Raw genomic sequence first — 19,814 nt, 5'->3', positions numbered from 1 at the left:
ACTATTTAGTCCAAAACCTGACCATTTTTTTGAAAATAATATTTTGGTCCAAAATTTGACAAAAATGTCATACTATACTATGTCATCCAAAAATCGGACAAATTTCAAAAAACATTTTCTTTAGCCCAAAATGTGACCAAAACGTCATACTATACTATGTCGTCCACCTCAATGTCATACTACACCTGTCGTCCAAAATCTGACCATCTTTTTAAAAATAAAATTTTGGGTCCAAAATTTGACAAAAACGTCATAGTATAGTATGTCGTCCACAATGTCACATTATAAAACAATGTGTCAAACTGTCAAGAATCCACGTTGGTGTAGTGGATAAGTCGCTGGCCTCCCAAGCAAGGGATTGTTGGTTCCAGTCCCGTCTTGGCAAAACATCTGTGTTCTATTATATCTCTCATAAAAGTTGTATAGTATGTTGTCAAGAATTTGACAAAAAAGTCACATTATAGTATGTCGTCCAAAATTTGACAAAAAAGTCATAGTATAGTATGTTGTCTAAAATTTGACAAAAAAGTCATAGTATAGTATGTTGTCCAAAATGTGACCAAAACGTCATACTATACTATGTCGTTGACCTCAATGTCATACTACACTATGTCGTCCAAAATCTGACCAGTTTTATGAAAAAAAAAATTTGGTCTGAAATTTGACAAAAACGTCATAGTATAGTATGTCGTCCAGAATGTCAGATTATAAAGCAATGTGTCAAACTGTCAAGAATCCCCATTGGTGTAGTGCAGGGGTCTGCAACCTTTAGGATGAAAAGAGCCATTTTTGTCACCCCTTCACCCAAATAAAATTCATTTGGAGCCGCAAAACAACCCACAAAATGAAGATAATAACAGGAATAAAGGTTTTTTATGCAGATATAATACATACAAGAGCAATAGTTCTTTTCATTTATGAACTTTAAGAACTACAAAATGTTCAGTTTATAACCAGCCTCTTATAAAGTGGAGCAAAAATAAAACACACATTGATGTAGACCAAGTTCTTCCAATGTTTCATTGTTTGTGACAAATTGTTGAAATTAAAATGACCCCACTTTGAAATAAATTAAGCAAACATTCGGATTGTGTGTTGTTCATAAGTGAGAAAAAGGCATGTGGATCCAAAGATGGACAGGAAATCCACATGTGTACTTAATATTGCGTTTTTACTTCGACGTTGGATGCATTGCACAACATATTAAAAGGCTATTATTTGTCGCCTTGTTCTCTAAAGCAAGGAGCCACTGCAGAAAGGCTGAAGAGCCACATGTGGCTCTAGAGCCGCAGATTACAGACCCCTGGTGTAGTGGATAAGTGGCTGGCCTCCCAAGCCAGGGATTGTTGGTTCCAGCCCTTTCTTGGGCAAAACATCTGTTTCCTAGTATAGCTCTCATAAAAGTTGACTAGTATGTTGTCAAATATTTGACAAAAAAAGTCATATTACAGTATGTCGTCCAAAATTTGACAAGAAAGTCATACAAAAGAATGTCGTCCAAAATTTGACAAAAAAGTCATAGTATAGTATGTCATCCAAAATTTGACAAAAATGTCATACTATACTATGTAGTCCAAAATCTGACCAGTTTTTTTTAAATAAAAATTTGGGTCCAAAATGTGACAAAAACGTCATACTATATACTATGTCGTCTAGAATTGGACAATTTTTTTGAAAACATTTTTTTACTCCAAAATGTGACCAAAACGTCATACTATACTATGTTTTGACCAAAATGTCTTAATACACTATTTCGTCCAAAACCTGACCACTTTTTTGGAAAAAATATTTTGGTCCAAAATTTAACAAAAATGTCCGAGTATAGTATGTCGTCCAAAATTTGGACAAGAAAGTCATACTAAAGTATGTCTTCAAAAATTTGACAAGAAAGTTATAGTATATTACGTCATCCAAAATGTGACAAAAATGTCATACTATAGTATGTCGTCCAAAAATTGACATGAAAGTCATACTATAGAACGTTGTCCAAAATTTGACAAGAAAGTCATAGTATATTGCGTCGTCCAAAACTTGAAAAAAAATGTCATAGTATAGTATGTCGTCCAAAATTTGACACAAAAGTCATACTATAGTATGTCGTCCAACATTTGACAATTTTTTTGAAAAAACATTTTTGGTCCAAAATTTGACAAAAATGTCATACTATACTATGTTTCCAAAATGTGACAAAACGTCATAGTATATATTACGCCTCCAAAATTGACAAAAAAGTAATCCTATACTATGTTGTCCAAAATTTCACAATTTAAAAAAAAAAAAATGTTTGGTCCAACATTTGACAAAAACTGTCCTCTAAAATATAAATTTTTTTTGTAAAAATTCTTCTTTTTATTTCTACGTCCAATGAAGTCCAATTTTGGACGACGTAGTATAGTATGACTTTTTTGTAAATGTTTTTTTTTTTTACTTATTTGTCAAATTTTGGACAACATACTAACCTATGACTTCATTGTCAAATTTTGAACGTCTTATTAAACTATGACTTTTTTGTCAAATTTTGGACGTCTTATTAAACTATGACTTTTTGAGACAAGGCACAGACAAAAAATATATTGTCTGAATGAAATGAAGCTTACTTGCACATCTCCAAATATAGTGTGTTTCCTACACACAGTTGTCAGTGCTGTGCCACTTGTGGAGGATATACTGTTCCTGACTTCTCACAGCAAGGGTTTGCATGAAACATCTCCACTCTGATCTGATTTTATTTTGAAACACTGTTTGCAGTTGGGCTGCAATTGCTCCTCTCTTAACAAATCTCACTCACAGAAGCTCTGTCACTCTTTTACAACATGAAGTCAATCAGTTAATTATTTGTTGATGTGGCCGTCTCTCATGTGGCTTCTTTCTCACACACCAGAGATCTGTCTGCTGACCCGAGGTAGACGGACGGCCAGCGTGCGAGCGGACACCTACTGTCGCCTCTACTCTCTTTCTGTGGACAATTTCAACGAGGTGCTGGAGGAGTATCCCATGATGAGGAGGGCCTTTGAGACGGTCGCCATTGACAGATTGGACAGAATAGGTAAGAATACACAGAAAACTTACTTTTGAGCACTGATCATGTAAACTTTGGTTTAATGGGTTTTGTGTTCTGTTTTTTAAGCTGAAGAGAGCAGCTCTTTTTTATTTTGAAAGTCTTCATCGTACCTTAAAATTGTAGTCCACAACTTTTAACCATAGTCATATGAGTTCACACGGTGATGATTAAGCCTATCTGCTCTACACAAATGTCTTTGCATTTCACTTTAAAGCAGAGACAGGAAGTGATTCTCTGCTGTCAAGGCAGACAAAAGATGGCTGCAAACAGGTTGGAGTATGACGATAAACACAAAGAATGGCACATGCACTCCTAAAAACAACAGAGTCATCCAGCAGTTTTATGTGACAAATGTTTCTTGTCTTGCTGCAGTATAAACACAAACGCCCCTTCGCTCAGGTCTGATAGTATTGCTTGACAGGAAGCGCACACAAATAATGTTACATAGTTTCTTATGCACTGCAGTTTTTAAGAACAAAATGTGAAATTAAAACGATTGAATCCATCTCTCCAGACCTTGGAGTCTTGGAAAATGAAGTTTGGTGTCATTCACAGGAAGAAAGTGAAGCATACAGTATATTCATTCATTAACACCACGTCTTTGTCAGAACACCGTGCCATATCTGACAGCTGTGACAGAGAGGATAGACGACGCTGACAGGGATGATGTGCAGGGGTGGAGGAAATTAACTGAGGGTGAAAATGTACTCAGGGCTGTGAATCACAGATTATGATCCGTCGCAAAAGGTTTGTGTAACTGAAATCGAACATTTCCTCTCCTGAGGGTTTGTGCCACTGTGGAAATTATTATTTCATGTTTCACATGGTCACCCCGGGGCTAATGAGATGCAGTCCATCAACAATTTATCTTTTACTTTTCAGAACAAGTTACTTTTTGATGATCAGGACTTTAGAAGCATTGTTTGTCACATATAGTGTACATCTCTTATGAAGAATAGTTATTCCGTGGACTCTTTTGTCTCATATAATTTCAATAAGAGCCAAAGATCTGTCTGTGCACAGATTTCGTCCCTGGAGACTGACAGGTGTAATAGTACTCTATGATTCTGTTTTTAATTACGTAAAGCACTTTGTTCTACATTTTTGTATAAAAAGTGCTTTATAAATAAAGTTTGATTCAGGACAGAAAACATTATATCGGCAAACAATCCAATAACATTAACATTTGTCTTATGCCGATGGGAGTTAATAACTTTGGTGCATGACACAAAAATAAAGAATATATTAATCTGAATGTGACACTTGTGAAAAATATGACGGACCTTATTATATTATATTATATGTATATTATATATATTTCTATAATCTCTCCAATAAATGAATGCAGTGATGTTTTTAAAGCGATTACTCAGCAGCGACACCGTTCTGAACGTCCTCACTTTGAATAGAGCATCTCAGACGCTGCTGCTGCTGTTTCTTAGCTGAGCCTTGGGAGCTCATTGTTCAGGAGTAAACAAAACATGTTCTCTGCGATCCTGTACCCCCCCCCCCCCCCCCCCAAGGTCAACAGTGCGGCTGATGTCGCGTCCCGCCTGTCACGTGACCACACTTCACGTGTTTATTAAAGCCCGGCATCGTACAGTTGTTGCCATAGCAGCCAGATTCCTCTACGACCATCTTCCCTTACAAAACTTGGTGCTGACAGACCGACAGACATTGATCGAACAAAGCTTTCTGCATTTTCATAACCTTAATACATCAGATTAAGAGTCTATGAGCATGCGACGTCAAAATAGTTTCACATCCTTAGAACCACTGTAGCTTGGATTATTAATGTTTGTCTTTTCTATCTAAAATGTGCAGCTTTTGACATAATCTGTAGCAATTAATAACAGAAATTTAAAACAATAATAATAATCACAAATCAGAATTCTACATTAATTCAATGCCACCTACCCTGTAAAGCAGGGATCTCAAACTCAAACAACCTGGGGGGCCACTGAGTGTCAAATCTGGTAGGGAGGGGGCGTGGAACAAAACTTTTTTGAGGGAAAAAGTAACTGTTCACCATTATGAGCTTCAATTATATAACAATATGCCATCATTTTATTTATATCTATAATTCTGTACAACGCTTTGGTCCGCTGTGTGCTTTACAAATACATTCTGATTGGATTAGGGAGTTTCAAAATAAAGTTTGTTTTTTAATATGCAACAATATTTAGTTCAAGATAAAAAAATATATTTATGGTGCAAAATGAATCTGTTTATGTAAAACTAACATACAGAATTGACTAATTATATGGTAGTATCGTTTGGCGGACCACATGAAATTGATTAGCGCCACAAAAAAGCCCCCCAAAAAAGTGTCTTTTTGTGAATTTTGTTTTTTCCCCATTTGATTATTAGTATCCAAAAGAAACGTGAAATTATCTTTAGTGTGACTCCCGAATAAACTCCGTTTTCTTGTTTACCAAATAGTTAAAGCTCCCACAGACCGGAAGTACCAATTAACGCTGTTTTTTGGTGTGTAACAGCGCGGCTGACGAGAGCTTCAGTGAGGAGAGATTTCTATGGGCTCATTTACAGCAATTAGGAGGTTTTTGACCATAAAAACAAGTTAATGTATGTAAGTAGACCTCCATAACTCACATATATGTGTGATAGGACCGCTCTATGGGAGCTTTAAATATGCTTATCTGAAGATTCACTTGGATTGGATCCGTTACAGCCTTCTCACATCCGTCTCCTGTTGGACAAGCAGCTGGTTGTGTGAGAAAGACAAGGACAAAACCAATTGATGACTTTTTTCTTCCCTCTTTGTTATGTAGGTATCACTGTGGCTGAATAATAGCCTTGCTTTTGTTGCCAGCTCTGTCGCTCCCACCTGCTGCTTCAGTGAATCAAGTTTACTGCCACCAGAGTTTGTGCAGCAGCAGACATAAGACAGAAGACATCACACTACTTCAGTTGCCCTCACAGTCTTCTCTACAGTTCCATCTCCTATGAGTCCCAGTTTGTCTCTAAAGCCTCTCCCACATTAAAAAATGAGCAGGTGTATTCAGAATATTGAATTTGCCTCACTCGGTCTGGATTTGTGATGTATCAGAACCAAAGAACACCACCACCCTGTAGCTCAGTGACCATATTTTGTGTCATAAACTTCGGTCTTTCTTTCAATCAATTTCTCAGTTGATGCGACCGAGGAAAAGAAAATGTTGATCACTGCCAAAAGTGTCATTGTAATGTCAGTGAATGTCGGTGACGCACATTCTCACTGGAGGAAAAACCCATTTAAACCCAGGAATACATTCTTTTCTCCTCAGCAGCAATTGTTCAACAGCTAGTGACCCTGCGACTGGCTTTTAGCATCGATATCATCATCAGTGTGCAGCCTCTCCAGATAAGTGAGGGTGGTCACTTCATCCGTCTTGTGGAAGGTCACGCAAGGACAGGATATAAGAAGGTGTTCAAGAAATTGAGTTGACTTTCAAAGCAAAAAATCCACTTGTTTTTTTCTTTCCTGACTCTATATCGAGAAGACATCTCTGTTTACATCCTCCATCCTCTTGTTTACGATGTCAGGGAGCAGGATCTCGTAAATTCAACTCTCAGCAGCTTTAAGACACAACAGTTAGAGATGCGAGATCTCGTCTTTCTTGCCCTGACAGCACCGACTCTGCAGTGAGTTTGAATCTCAACACAAACACACACACACAAGCACTTTGGTCAGTAATAAACCATGTAAGGACAGCTGTGAAGACTCTTACCCGCCTTATCTTCCCTTATCTCAACTCTGTGGGGCTTCACTGTGGCGATGTAACAGTGCAGCAATGTGTTTTCTTACTAATGGTTACCCGCTACGTTTCTCCCTGCGACAATTTTTCATGCCGCTTCAAAAAAAGTTGCCCAAAAGTGCATTTTCTCGTAGGGCCTTAGCTCTTCTTGGCTGTAGGTGTGCACACTGTTTCCCTCAGGGTGAAGCGGTACGCTTGCAATTCAATGACACGTCATCATCTGCATTCAAGGGCAAGTCTCCTCCTCTTGTTTTTCCTCACTGGTTGAGGAGTCACAGTCACATAAATCTCCGAGCCATCATTCACAGCTTGGTGCCACATGAGAGTTGCTGAGGTCACTTGGTGTTGTTAAGCTGATGTGGCTGCCATGAGATAGAGAGAGAGAGAAGTCACATGAATTCAAGTGTGAACTGGTGTGAAAATGCTTGGACGGGCACGGCAGTACACCATGAAGTGCCACATTGGATGAGGACTATTTTTGTTTTGTTTTGTATTTGGATATCGAGGGACTGTATGGTACTATAATGGCTCATTATAAATGTTGCGGCGTTAGGGTTAAGGGAACTGAGAGGCAAATAGCTGATAATTTGGTCTTCAGGAGTTTAGATTATTGGCAATGGGACTTGCTTTAGTTTAACTGAAGACAAAAGTAACTTTTCAGTACTAAATAAGTTGCTAATATACTTTGATGTAAGACTCCATTGAATTGAAGTGATAATGAGACTTGACAGATGGCTCGAGAGAGAATTCAGGGAACACAAACCCCCATTATACTCTTCTATCTCACAAGGTTTACAGTTGGATCCAGATCAGTGTAATTCTTCTAACGATGGCATATGATGAAGTCCTTGTCTCTACGTGTGTTTCAACCGACTTTCTCTCTGTGTCATTGCAGGCAAGAAGAACTCAATCCTGTTGCACAAAGTCCAGCACGACCTAAACTCGGGTGTTTTCAACAACCGTGAGAACGAGATGATCCAGGAGATCGTGAAGTACGACAGAGAGATGGTTCAACAGGTGGACGTACCGCGACCACGAGCCATGTCCCTGACGCCTTCTCTTCATGGTGGGCACTTCACTCCTATGGGTTCCTCCACCCAGCCTCTGAATTCAGCGGTTGGCACTTTGCAGCAGGCCTTAGCCATGAACTTTTGTCCCCCGATGCAAGGGAACACATTCGGAGCGGGGAATATGCAGTCTCCAAGGATGGTGAGGAGATTCCCGGTGGTGCAAAGTGTGTCCAGCCCTGTCGCAGCCTCTCCCATGCAGTCTCAGCTCCTTGCTTCTGGTGCCTTTGCTGCGGCCCTGTCCAGCCCTCCAGTCTATAGCCCACTAGCAGCTGGAGGACGATCATTCCAGTATGGGTCCAGCTCCATAGCAGGTCCCACTTCAGGCTCCCAGCTTTCTCTCATCCAGCAGCACTTGTACAGCCCTGCACACCGGCCCAGCACATACAAGAGCACCCATTCCTTGCAAATGGGCAGTTTGAGCCAAGACGCCAGGGCCCTGTCCGCCTCTCAGCCCTCGCTGCCTCACGACGGGCCGCAACCACCGGCCCCCAGTCCACCCCAGTCTACGCGAGTCTCCTCTTCGTCCATCGGACCCCCTCAGACCCCATCGGGTCACACAACCGTTCGGAGTGGAATACCACAGAGGGTGGTACTGCCGCACCAAATGTCTGTGGGGGCGTTCCCTTTAGCATCGTTGCCAGGTTCTGGACAGAGTTTTGGAGCCGTTGCAGGGCTGTCAGCAGGGGGGGTGGGAACAGGTCAGGGGGACTCGGGACAACCCAAAAAGGACTCTATAGTGAGCCTTCCTGAGACTGACCACAGCAAAGTGAGATCCAGGTTATCCTCAAACTTGTGATCTTAATTAGACTCTTGGGAGGGAGTGACTCGATAGGGGCTTGACTGCAGGACCACAGGGAGGACGTCTGTTCTCCTTTCTACAGTTCCTCTTCTCTCTACCTGCTCCAGTTTGACTATACGAATGTATGAATGCAGAGTGAGTGGCAGAGAGGATAATCTGAGAAGTTTTAAGATCATAAAGTCTGTGCGGTGACTTTGAAAGTTGTTTCTACTCATAGACATAGAAGATGCACAGGACAGTGGTTATACAGTAACGTAGCATCTGCCATCTCTTTATTAATTGTATTTCACAACGACATAACTGCTTCACTTACCCTTTCATTGAACTCATGTGATGGGAATTCTGGGTCAGATGGGACTAAAGGAAAATCAGGGACCTGCTTCAGATATCAGAAGTTGGCACTTTAATTGTAACCACTGCATCAACCATATTTGTCATTCTGGTCGCCTGTCATTTCCTCACAAAATGCATAATTATTGTGACTGCATAATGTTTGAATGCTAATTGCTGTTTGTTTTCACAGTTTAAAATATTTATTCAAATAGCTCATTAGACCAAATTTTTAAGCACAAAATTGAACAATTTAAAAAAAAAAAAAAAAAAGGAGAGAGAGAAACTCCAGTGGTTTAAGCCATATTTCTGCGAGATCATTGATATGGTGTAATGAACAAGAGCGTGTGTTGTTAGTAGAATCTAGTTTGCCTCTTTTCTCAGCCTCCCTACAGATAAATGTGTGAGGTTGTAGAATCCTCAGATAACACACGACGAATATCCTTCAAACTGAAATTACATCTGTGGGACAAATGACTTTGTTCCAGCCAAGCCATTGATTTCTACAGGAAATGCCTGCATTTTTATTTAAAGCTGCATTCGTCAATAAGTTTTCAATCAACAGTGAATCAAATGACTGCGAGCAACGCAACAGGACTAAACCTTACCCAGAATGATTACTCACCGCTATTTTACATACGTACTCATTGTTTTGGTTTTAAGACCCGCAATTACTCCACCAGCAGAGCTTTTCAATATTTCCTCCGTCCTCCTACAACACCTAGAAAATAATGAATCATCATGTGAATCACACAACACTTCTTTGCTATTTTAAAATTGCCTTAACTACCATGAGATATTTACACCGGTCACAAGGGAATGATGTTTTTCTGTCAGCTGACCTTACTTTACCCTTTTAATCTGGTTCCCCAATGGAAGGGTGCCAAAAAATGGAATGGTAGGGGCTTACTTTGGTACTTTGGTAAAAATGCATACCTTACTGTACCAAACCTAAACGTTCTACTCAATGGAAAGTTGGCTTATGAGAGAGGGAGACAACGAGAGTATTAGCTAACCCTGGCTGAACTTTCTTATCTTGTTTTCCTGTCCGATGACAGCCGATCATCTCACTATAAATGCAAATGTAAGCTGTTGCTCTTTAGCTTGCACACACCCAATTATATTATTGAACTATCACTGTAGGTAATGTCAAAATTTAAATACATTGTGCGGTCAGAGCTGACGGTTCATGGGTTTGTTTGTTGCTTCACATTTCCTTAAAAAATGGAAATGTCCCCATGTTGGCAAAACTCGATTAATGCAGCTTTAATATTGCACAGAATTTTATATATATAAAAAAACACAGATTTGATTTCTAAAGTATTGGGTGTATGATATTTTATCATATATTTAAGTGAGTAGTAATTATCCACACTTTGTGAAAGTATTATATTGTAGAGATTATAATCCACTGCCAGTCAATTACAAGGAAATTATGTAAAATCATTCAAATGCACACAATCAAAATGTAAATCCATCCCTTTTTTCTAACTCCGAAAGCTTCGTACAGCAGCAGTTTGGGCAATCACTATGCCAAAGTCAATTCATAGGGATAATGAAACTCCTGGCTCGGATCACGCTTAATAACGCTAAATAAAAATGTGTTTTGATCAACAGCCAAGGAGAGTGCAGATACTGTGCAGGATGTACAGTATATTTCAGTGTCTCTGTCATTACTGGCCCCACTAAGAAGTCCTGATTTGTGTCCAGAAGCATTCAGAAGGGAACCTTTTCTCCTAACCTGACAATCTATTCACCTCATTCCACTAATGTCTGAGCCATTACTCTGCAATGAGAGTGGAAATTGGAATCCCTCGAGTCTGTTTGGGGCTGTAACTATTCTTCTTCAATTGGATTCCATTATACAGTCCCAATAATGAGTTCCTGGCAAACAGTATGGTCATTTTGCAATTTCATTTTTGTTTAGTTTCAGTCCCTCTGTTGTTGTCATTTAGCTTGAGACAAAAGTGAAGGTTTATAAGTATTTTATATGGTATATATATATATATATATATACTGTATATATACTGTATATATATAAAGATGCCCAGTGGAATCTGTCTCGGCTGCTTAAACATAATTAATACAAAGGCCTGCAGTGAGAATTGTGTTCTCTGCACAGTGTCCTGGGGGCACCGTCTTAGGACAAATGCATTTAATGACAAAATCAGGAGATAAACAAGTGGCAACCGGCCGCGACGTCACGCTCAAGAGTATCAACTCTCGTTTATGAAGCGTCCATAATTGAAATTTGTACTGGTGCATTGTTGATGTTTTGCAAACTGAAATTCACAGACTTTCACAGCTGTAATCAGGCACCTATGGGAAATCACACTGGTGTCCACTTTATTGTCTGTTCTCCTCTCAGTGGGAACATAGTTTACAACATTGACATCATGTGCAATTGAAGAAGACTCCACAGGAAAATGTTTAATGACGTTTAAATCATTGTTAGAATTATACTTCCTTTCAAACATGATGTTTTTCACTTCCCTTAGTGGCTATTCAATATAGTCTGATTTCCTGGTTGCCTTCAGGAGACTGCATCTGCTTGTTATATTTAGTTTTTCGGGGATTAGGCAAATTGGACACTCTAAATTGACCATAGGTGTGAGTGTGAGAGTGAATGCTTGTTTGTTTCTATGTTGGCCCTGTGATGGACTTGTAGCTTGTCATATGTCAGCTGGGATTGGCACCAGCGTCCCCCTGTAACCCTCATGTGGAGAATAAAGCAGTAGAAGATGGATGATATTTAGTTTTTCACTATTTAAAAAAAAAAAAAAAAAGATGTAGTCTACTGGAAAAACATTTTTTGGGTCCAAAACTTGACAAAAATGTCATACTATACTATACTATGTAGTACGTCATACTATACTATGTCGTCAAAAATGTGACCATTTGACAGAAACATACTATACTATGTCGTCCAAAATCTGTAAAAAAAATTGAAATTTTTTTTTTTAAAAGGTAAGGCCTACAGGAAAATGGAGGGACATCTATGGGAAAGTGAGCCTCCAGTGTGTATTTATTTGATTACTAATGTCATTTTTAATCTTGTAATCTTTTAATCAAGTTAAGCTTCTCAATCACTAGTTTCAGGTCTACATCGATAGAACATGTGTCAGTTTGGTAAATAATGTTCCCCTTTAGAGAAAAATAGAGGATAAAGTGATAAAGTACATAAGTGGACACCAGTGTGAGTGACAGCTGTTCAACTGGTGCATTGGTTGCAGGTAACGTCTGGGAATTTGTTTTTCCAACTGTCACATTTTCATATACAGTCTACGATTTGAAGTCACACATCATGTATTATTAACAATGACACAAACTCTACCCTGAGTGAAGAGTAAAACCAAAAAGTTTCAAGGCCACGGATGTTTTTAAAAATCAAATCCAAACATTGACCTAAATCAAACTGAACCATTCACTCTGGCTAAATGTTCAAATCAGATAACGACACAACGAAACGCGCGCGTTCACGACTTCATGTTGTCTGAAAGCGAAGTCTGTCATACAAAGCAATGACTGAAGAGAGCGGTCACTATATGCAAATGATGTTCTGTTCTGTGTTAATCTGATCAATTAGTTTCCTTTAAAGTCTCTAAATGGACGAGTATAAGCAGACATTAGCAGATTTGTGCGCTTCTTGTAAACCAGACTACTTATTTATGTATTAGTTATTAGGCTTATATATAGATGATTCTAAAAAAATCAATAAAAAAAAAAAGTATTTTTAATGTTATGCATATTATCACACGGTATGAACTGATATGACTTAAAACGAATAATAGGTAAAGCAGAACAAAACTATTTGCATTCTCACACCTCAGTCTATCTGCACATCCTGTCATTTTGACCACGAGCATTACTTTGGCGAAGTAAAAAGCATGTTGCACAGAACTCTGTAGAAGCGTTATATTTCCACTCCTCTTTTTTTCTCCCTCCTTTACAAACACATTTAGTGTTATGTAAATGTTAGAACTCAGCTGCTCCGCTCTATCACTACAGCCGCCGGGCTTTGGTAAAGGATGGAATCTGTGCCACACGCAACAAGATCAACACAAGCATCTGTGTCAGCCAATCTGTCTGCTTTCAAGACTTCTCTGTATGTGTGTGTGTGTTTGTGTGTGTGTCCTCGATGGTCTGTGGGTTCATCATCAGCGACAGTGAAACGTGGTGGTGATTGGCGATTCCACGTTTTAAAATGTTTACTTACAAGGGCTGTTCATTTGAACTGAGCGAGAGCGTATGAATGGATTTGTTGTGTCTCTCTGACTCACGCATGTACATTAATGCTCATAAGCTCAGATCTCTTATTGACCAATCATGACTAAACACCACTGAAACACTATATAATGCAGTTTTAAATAATAATAATAATAATACAATTCTACAGTAGTTGTGTCTGAATTTTACCATGGAGTATTTGGGCCAAACTGAAAGGTAAGTCTTTTCACAATAAAGTCAGAATATTATGAGAATAAAGTCGTAATCTTTCGAGATTAAAGTCATAATATTATGAGAGTCAAGTCAGAATCTGTCGAGAATAAAATTGTGGTCTTTCGAGAATAAAGTCGGAATCTTTCGAGAATAAAGTTGTAACATTATGAGAGTAAAGTCGTAATCTTTCGAGAATAAAGTCAAAATATTATGAGAGTCAAGACGTAATCTTTCGAGAATAAAGTCGTAATCTTTCGAGATTAAAGTCATTATATTATGAGAGTAAAGTCATAATCTTGCGAGAATAAAGTCAGAATCTGTCGAGAATAAAATCATGGTCCTTCGAGAATAAAGTGGGAATCTTTCGAGAATAAAGTCGGAATCTGTCGAGAATAAATTTGTAGTCTTTCGAGAATAAAGTCGGAATTATTATTCAAGCAAAATCTCAGATGATTAGCTGCAGCCTGCGTCAAGATGAGAAACACGGAGCATTTTTTGTAAAGTTACATTTTGATTGGGCCTTCACAAATAAAGAATGCTTCATATTTTTGTCACATCAGAATCATCTTATCTTTAGCATCAGGACTTTGAAACGATCGTGAAAGAAAGTCTAAGTCTGTTTGGAAGAAAGAGTCACACAGAGTTGGAGGAAATCATCTCGTTTGTGGGCTGGAGGAGGAAATGACTGCTTGTCACTGGTCTGTGTGCTGCTGCTATTTAATAATAATACATTAGATAATGAGAAAAAAGAATCTCATAATATTACAACTTTATTCTCGAAATATTACGACTTCATTCTCTTTTTTAAGACCTTTTAAATATTACAAGTTTATTCTGGAAAGATTAAAAAATGTTTCCTTTCAGTTTGGCCCTAATACTCCATCGTAGTATTCTACATAATATAATACTATATTATTTGTACCAAACAACATCAGTCAGCATTGATGTCATCCCTTTACATCCCTCCATACAATAATATGGACCTTAAAGGTACGGTGTAAAATATGAAGCAACATTTTTTGGTGAAGTTGCAGCTGTGTATCCCTCACCTCACCTCACCCTCAAGTATAAATATTTTATTTATCTATTCCTGCCAATATTAAAAATAGTTGCACATAAATTTTACACACTGGACCTTTAACACCACAGCTAAGCAGCTAACCTTCACCAGTAACCATGGCGACCTACAAGCAAGACAGACCATGACAGGTAGCCATGCACTCTTGGTCAAGTGTTTCCATGTTGGGACCTGATTTTCTTTTACTGAGCCACTCTTCAGTCGTCACATGCTGTTATAATGTACTGTGCAGACCTAGTGCCTATAGCATATATTGTAGACTCCACATACATGTACTATATTCTCTGTGTGTGTGTGTGTGGCTATAAAAAAAAAAAATACATGCAAGCTCCTCACAATGCACTGTTGGTTATATCCCACTGCAATACATGTAAAAAAAATAATAATACTACTAATAATAAGGAAAACCAATAAACTGTATTTGAATACAGCGTGTTTGTACTGCTTTTAATTTGTATAGATATTTTAGTTTGGGGTTGCATGTTTGGAAAAGCACAAAAACTGTCCATGTATCAAGGTTATCATTGATCTATTTCGTTCATTGTTTACAATCATTTAGCAGCATTTGATTATTCACCTGGTTACATAGGGAATTTCTGTATTTATTGTTTATTTAACTGGGACAATTCATCTAACATTGCCACAGGATTGAAAATGTGATGTGTGTAAAAGACATCGAGCTTGAGCTAATTTGCCGTCTTTGTCCATGTGCAGGATTTTTGCATGAATAAAACAATGAATCCAATAAATACAATAACATAAACACAATAAAACAGAGGTAAATGGCGAGTTAAGGTGTTTTCATGTGTGATGTGTGATATACGCTAGTGTTACAACGTTTAACTTTCACACTAAACATCTGATTGGACGATTGTTAGATAGTTCTGCCCTTTGTCATTGGATCTGGATGTTGAGTAAGTTTAAGATCCAATAACATGTAACTGGTTATTTTTCAGCTTATGAAATGCAAGGATTCGAGTTTATGTTAAAAAAAAGCACAAAAAAAAGTTTTTCATGAAAAGACAGAGCCATAAACTGATGTTGCACTGGACATATTAATAAATCAGCAAATACTTTCAGCCAATCAAAAAAAAAAAAAAATCTATTAAAAAGTAATTATAGCAAATAACCCACTTTTGATTCACTTATCCTGCATTTGTTTTGTCTTCATGAACATAAACTATGCAACATGCTCCGTCACACATCTAAAAAAGGTCTCTGTCAAGCACAACTATCAGACCTGACTAAGGGAATGTCTGTGTGTAAACAGCAGCAGTGCAGGGGAAGACATGAGATTCATGTGGAGATGATAGGCTTGTAATGGCAAATTCAATGTCTTTGTCTCAGAGCTAGAGCCTTTCCCTAACACAGAATACCAGGTCCTTTTGTGTATCGTATATTGTCTCATTAGGATGTCTAGATTGAACTTGCACCTTCCTACAACATCCGCAGGGAGTCGGCTCCCCGATACCTACAGTAGACAAAGCGGTGTGAGAACATGGCCTGGAGAGGCAGACTCCTTTGTCTATTGGAGGAATGCGAAAGGGGAGTTGCTCAGGTATAAATGTGGAGGACTCACTTTGCTCTGGGTCTTTCTCCAGCTTGGATCACTCGTGTGCAGATTGACCTTTTCTTTGCAAAGAAAATAAAACCTTGTCGGCCGGCAGAAGTTCTCCATTTCATTCTTCACCGGCAGCAGAGAATTTCCACAACAGGCTCAATCAGCATGTTATCAACTAATTCTACAATAGTTACGGACAACAACATTTTATAAAAAAATTACTTCAGCTTTAAAATAACATGGCAACTGGTCGAGAAGTGAACCATCAGAATCTGAACTCACATTTTGAAGCCCACAGATCCATGATTTGGCTGATGCCATATTGGGGGTTTCTGGAAATTCACAGTCATCCTATTGGTTGATACCAGCTGTCATTAATTGTGTATTGTCCTCTAAAGGGGAACAGAATTATTAAAAAATAGACAGTTCAGTGTATTCTTACATCCTGACTACCTCCACACAACAAACTGGAAGACTATGTCCACTTTTTATATGATCTATGTACAAAGAATGTTCCTTAAGGGAAAAAGATTGCACACTCTTCACCTCTCCACACTGTGCTGCCTCCTGCTTCCTCTCCACCAGAACTCTGTCTGCACACTCTGCTGCTGAGTGCCCGGGCCACAGTCATGACGCCACGGCAGGAGATAGGCAGGGAGGTCCTGGAGCAGCCTGGCAGAGAAATCAAAGTGTTCTCGGTGAGAGTGAGTGGTCGAGCTATCGAAGAGCAGCTTCCAGCTCTGGCATGTCGGGCAGATAGTGAGCAACACTTCTACAGTGTCCACTGTCTGATGATCCTGTGGCTGGAATAAAGAGCATCACTAAAAGCCCCACACGACTGTCTGTCTGACTGTCACCAAATCAGCGAACATGTCATTTGAGGTCTTCTATTGTGTTTTAAGTGGATATAAAAACAGATGTTTGAATTTTAAAAGGAGCTGTTGGTTGTAGTTTAGACTGATCTCCTTTTTAGACCTGAAATAGGATTTAACTGAAAATATTGTGTTGTTTCTGCTTTTTGTTCAAAATAAAACATACCAAATAAAATGAATCCCTGCATGATTTGGTTTTGAAGCAGGGTAATCAAACTCTTATGTGGTTACAAGAAGAGCCCCCTTAAATGTTAGTGTAAGTCCAGGAGTAAAACTAGGCTTTTGTTTTTCAGTTTCATTGAAATTGTAACAGTGGACATTTTGAACGTTTTCATAAGGAATATTGCACAGACCTTGATTTTTTTTACAGTCCTTCAGGGGCATTTTCTCCTCTTGCTGAAGTCCAGCTGCACACATTTGTGACATTGCATGAACCCAAGTCCACATTGAAGAACGTAGAACAACCAAGCATCATTTACTGTAGCTACAATATCCCGCCTCCAATATCCAATATTTCATGACAGTAACAGAGAAAATTTAGATCTAGGGAATGATTGAAATGAAAACAGTGATGTTACCCAGACTCTTCCAGTGCTGAGGAACATAGTGCATATTAATTAAAGCTCAGGTAAGCGTGCTAACCCGTAGAGCTGCAACTAACGATTATTTTCGCAATCGATTAATCTGTCAATTATTTTCTCGATTAATTGTTTGGTCCATAAAATGTTAAAAAACGTTGATCAGTGTTTCTCAAACTCTTTTTTTTTTTTACCACAAACCAAAATGATTCAGTTTTAATGATTTCTTTGTTATGTGGAGCAAACACTCATGTTTCAGAGAACCCAGGGTACTTCCTTAACCTAAGGTTTACTGCCACCTCACTTCACTACTGTGGCTGCGTCCACCTTCTTTGTGTCTCCACAGACATTAAAAAAAAAACACTGCTATATTGAACACAGAGGGAGTTTGAATGGTTTGAATTCAACAGACATTTGTTCAGATTTTAAAGTCACACGCTACAGCTTTAGTTAAGGATTTGACGGGTTTCAGTTTTAACCAGAAAAAACCCCACAATGTTTCTGATGTTCAGAAAACATGAGAAAAGATGAAACTATGAAATTATTAAAAAGTATTGTGCATCAAAGCAGATTTTTCAGAGGTTCATTTCATATGAGCAAGACTCTTTCATCAAAAATAATAATAATAAAATAGAAATATCTCAACAAGATCACAGTGCATTCCCACACATTGACATCAGCACGTCGTCTCCCTGCTCCAGTACTAACTGCACTCCATTACCGCTGCAGACATCCTTGCTATCACCCCAGAGAAAGTGAGACGGACCCATCAAGACTGCTGTAAGGACATCTTCAATATCCTGTTTACTCCCTCAGCCAAAGTCAACGGTGGTTTACACGCGACACAGCGCACGTCATACCCGACAAAATTTGACGTCAAGATTATTCCTTGACCCACTTCTCTGCACAAACCTCCCCCCTCCCCCTCCCCTTCCCCAGAGACACGTGAGTGTTGTAGCGTCAGTATTTTAGAGTCGTAGAGTTGTTAGCCATCATCACACTCTCCCTCTGGCGTGAGTCACAGCTATCGATTGAGCCACTTACATCCACCTTATAAACTCCACCATACATCCGTTTATCCACCCATGACAACTCCCGGGTTTTAAGCTCAGGTCATTTGGAGAAGAGCAATCATTTTTTTATTTTATTTAATAACCTTACGTCAGAAGTTTAGTTGTGAAATGTAATACGTGTAAAGTACGTGTGATCCTCGGAGCTTTCTCCTTGACGGATGACCTCAAAGAGATGAAGGTGAGACACACACTGGGCTAATGCCTGCTGGGAGGACACCTGGGCTTAGTTTGTTTTGCTTTTTTAGATTTAAGCAGCTGTGGCTGATGATAAAGAGAGTAAACAGTCAGTTTAGCCGCTACAAGAGTCACTGTAGATGTTACCAAACCTCCAGCTGCATCAGTTTCACTGAGTGTGACCAGTTTGGACACTTTTTTAAGCCATTATTTGGTAGCAGTGTTGTAGTCGGGGCAATAAACCTTGAGTGTGAGTCATCAAGTTTGAGTTCCAAGATGGACTCCAGTGCTCCACTTGGAGGGAACATGGAAATAGAAAAGTGTAAACAGCAAAACAATCTCTTTGAAAGATTGTAATTCTGCGTCTAAGTGGAGTTTCAATGTGAAATGTCACAATGTCTCTGGGCATTTCACCACTGCAGGCTGTAAACACACCCACACACAGGGAGGAGCTGATGCGATACTCAGTATTGGTATTGGTCCGACAATAGGACAAATGAACAAATTGGGCAATGGCAAAAGACGCACATAAAATCCAATATTCAAACTCCCCAAATTCCACAATATAAGTGCAAAGTTACAGCAATGATGAAGCGTTATTGCAGCGTTAAAGTTGCAGTCAGTGATGTATTTTTGGCCGAGATCCTTCTGCTGTTAGCATTTCACTCCGGTCTCACACGTTCGTAAAAGTGGGTGTTTCTAGACTTTCCTGCAGACCTGAGGCTGAGAGACTCATGTCACTGACCAAACACTCAATATTAAACACCAAATGAGTAAGGTCTTTAAAACAAACAAACAAACAAACAAAAAAAGAAAGATACTGAGTGCAACCAATGCTACGGTCACGTCTCAATTCCTGAAAAACAGGACATGCGACCCAATCCTGGACTCGAGTACGTTTCACTCACTTCAAATAAAGTTATTTTAGATATTTTCCTTTGCTTCCAGTCCTTATGCAAACACTACAGTAACATCCTCTGCCTGTAGCTTCACATTTTGAGTGACATCTTCTCCAACATG

The 19,814-nt window shown here is 38.9% G+C and overlaps 1 protein-coding gene across 1 annotated transcript in view; it reads left to right on the top strand.

Annotated features, from left to right (window-relative positions):
- Positions 1–8,685, top strand: part of hcn2b (hyperpolarization activated cyclic nucleotide-gated potassium channel 2b) — a gene marked incomplete at both ends in the record, with an annotated part of 56,696 nt that extends 48,011 nt beyond the window's left edge. Inside the window, 2 exons of the mRNA XM_083888103.1 lie at positions 2,882–3,046; positions 7,715–8,685. Of these exons, the coding sequence (XP_083744229.1) occupies positions 2,882–3,046; positions 7,715–8,685 (1,136 nt within the window). The remainder of the gene's footprint in view (positions 1–2,881; positions 3,047–7,714) is intronic.
- Between the last annotated feature and the right edge of the window lie 11,129 nt (positions 8,686–19,814).

Source organism: Microchirus variegatus, assembly GCF_963457635.1.
Source record: "Microchirus variegatus genome assembly, chromosome: 4".
NCBI lineage: Eukaryota > Metazoa > Chordata > Actinopteri > Pleuronectiformes > Soleidae > Microchirus > Microchirus variegatus.
Note: the sequence above shows the minus strand (reverse complement) of the source record. Positions and strands in the feature narration are given on the sequence as shown.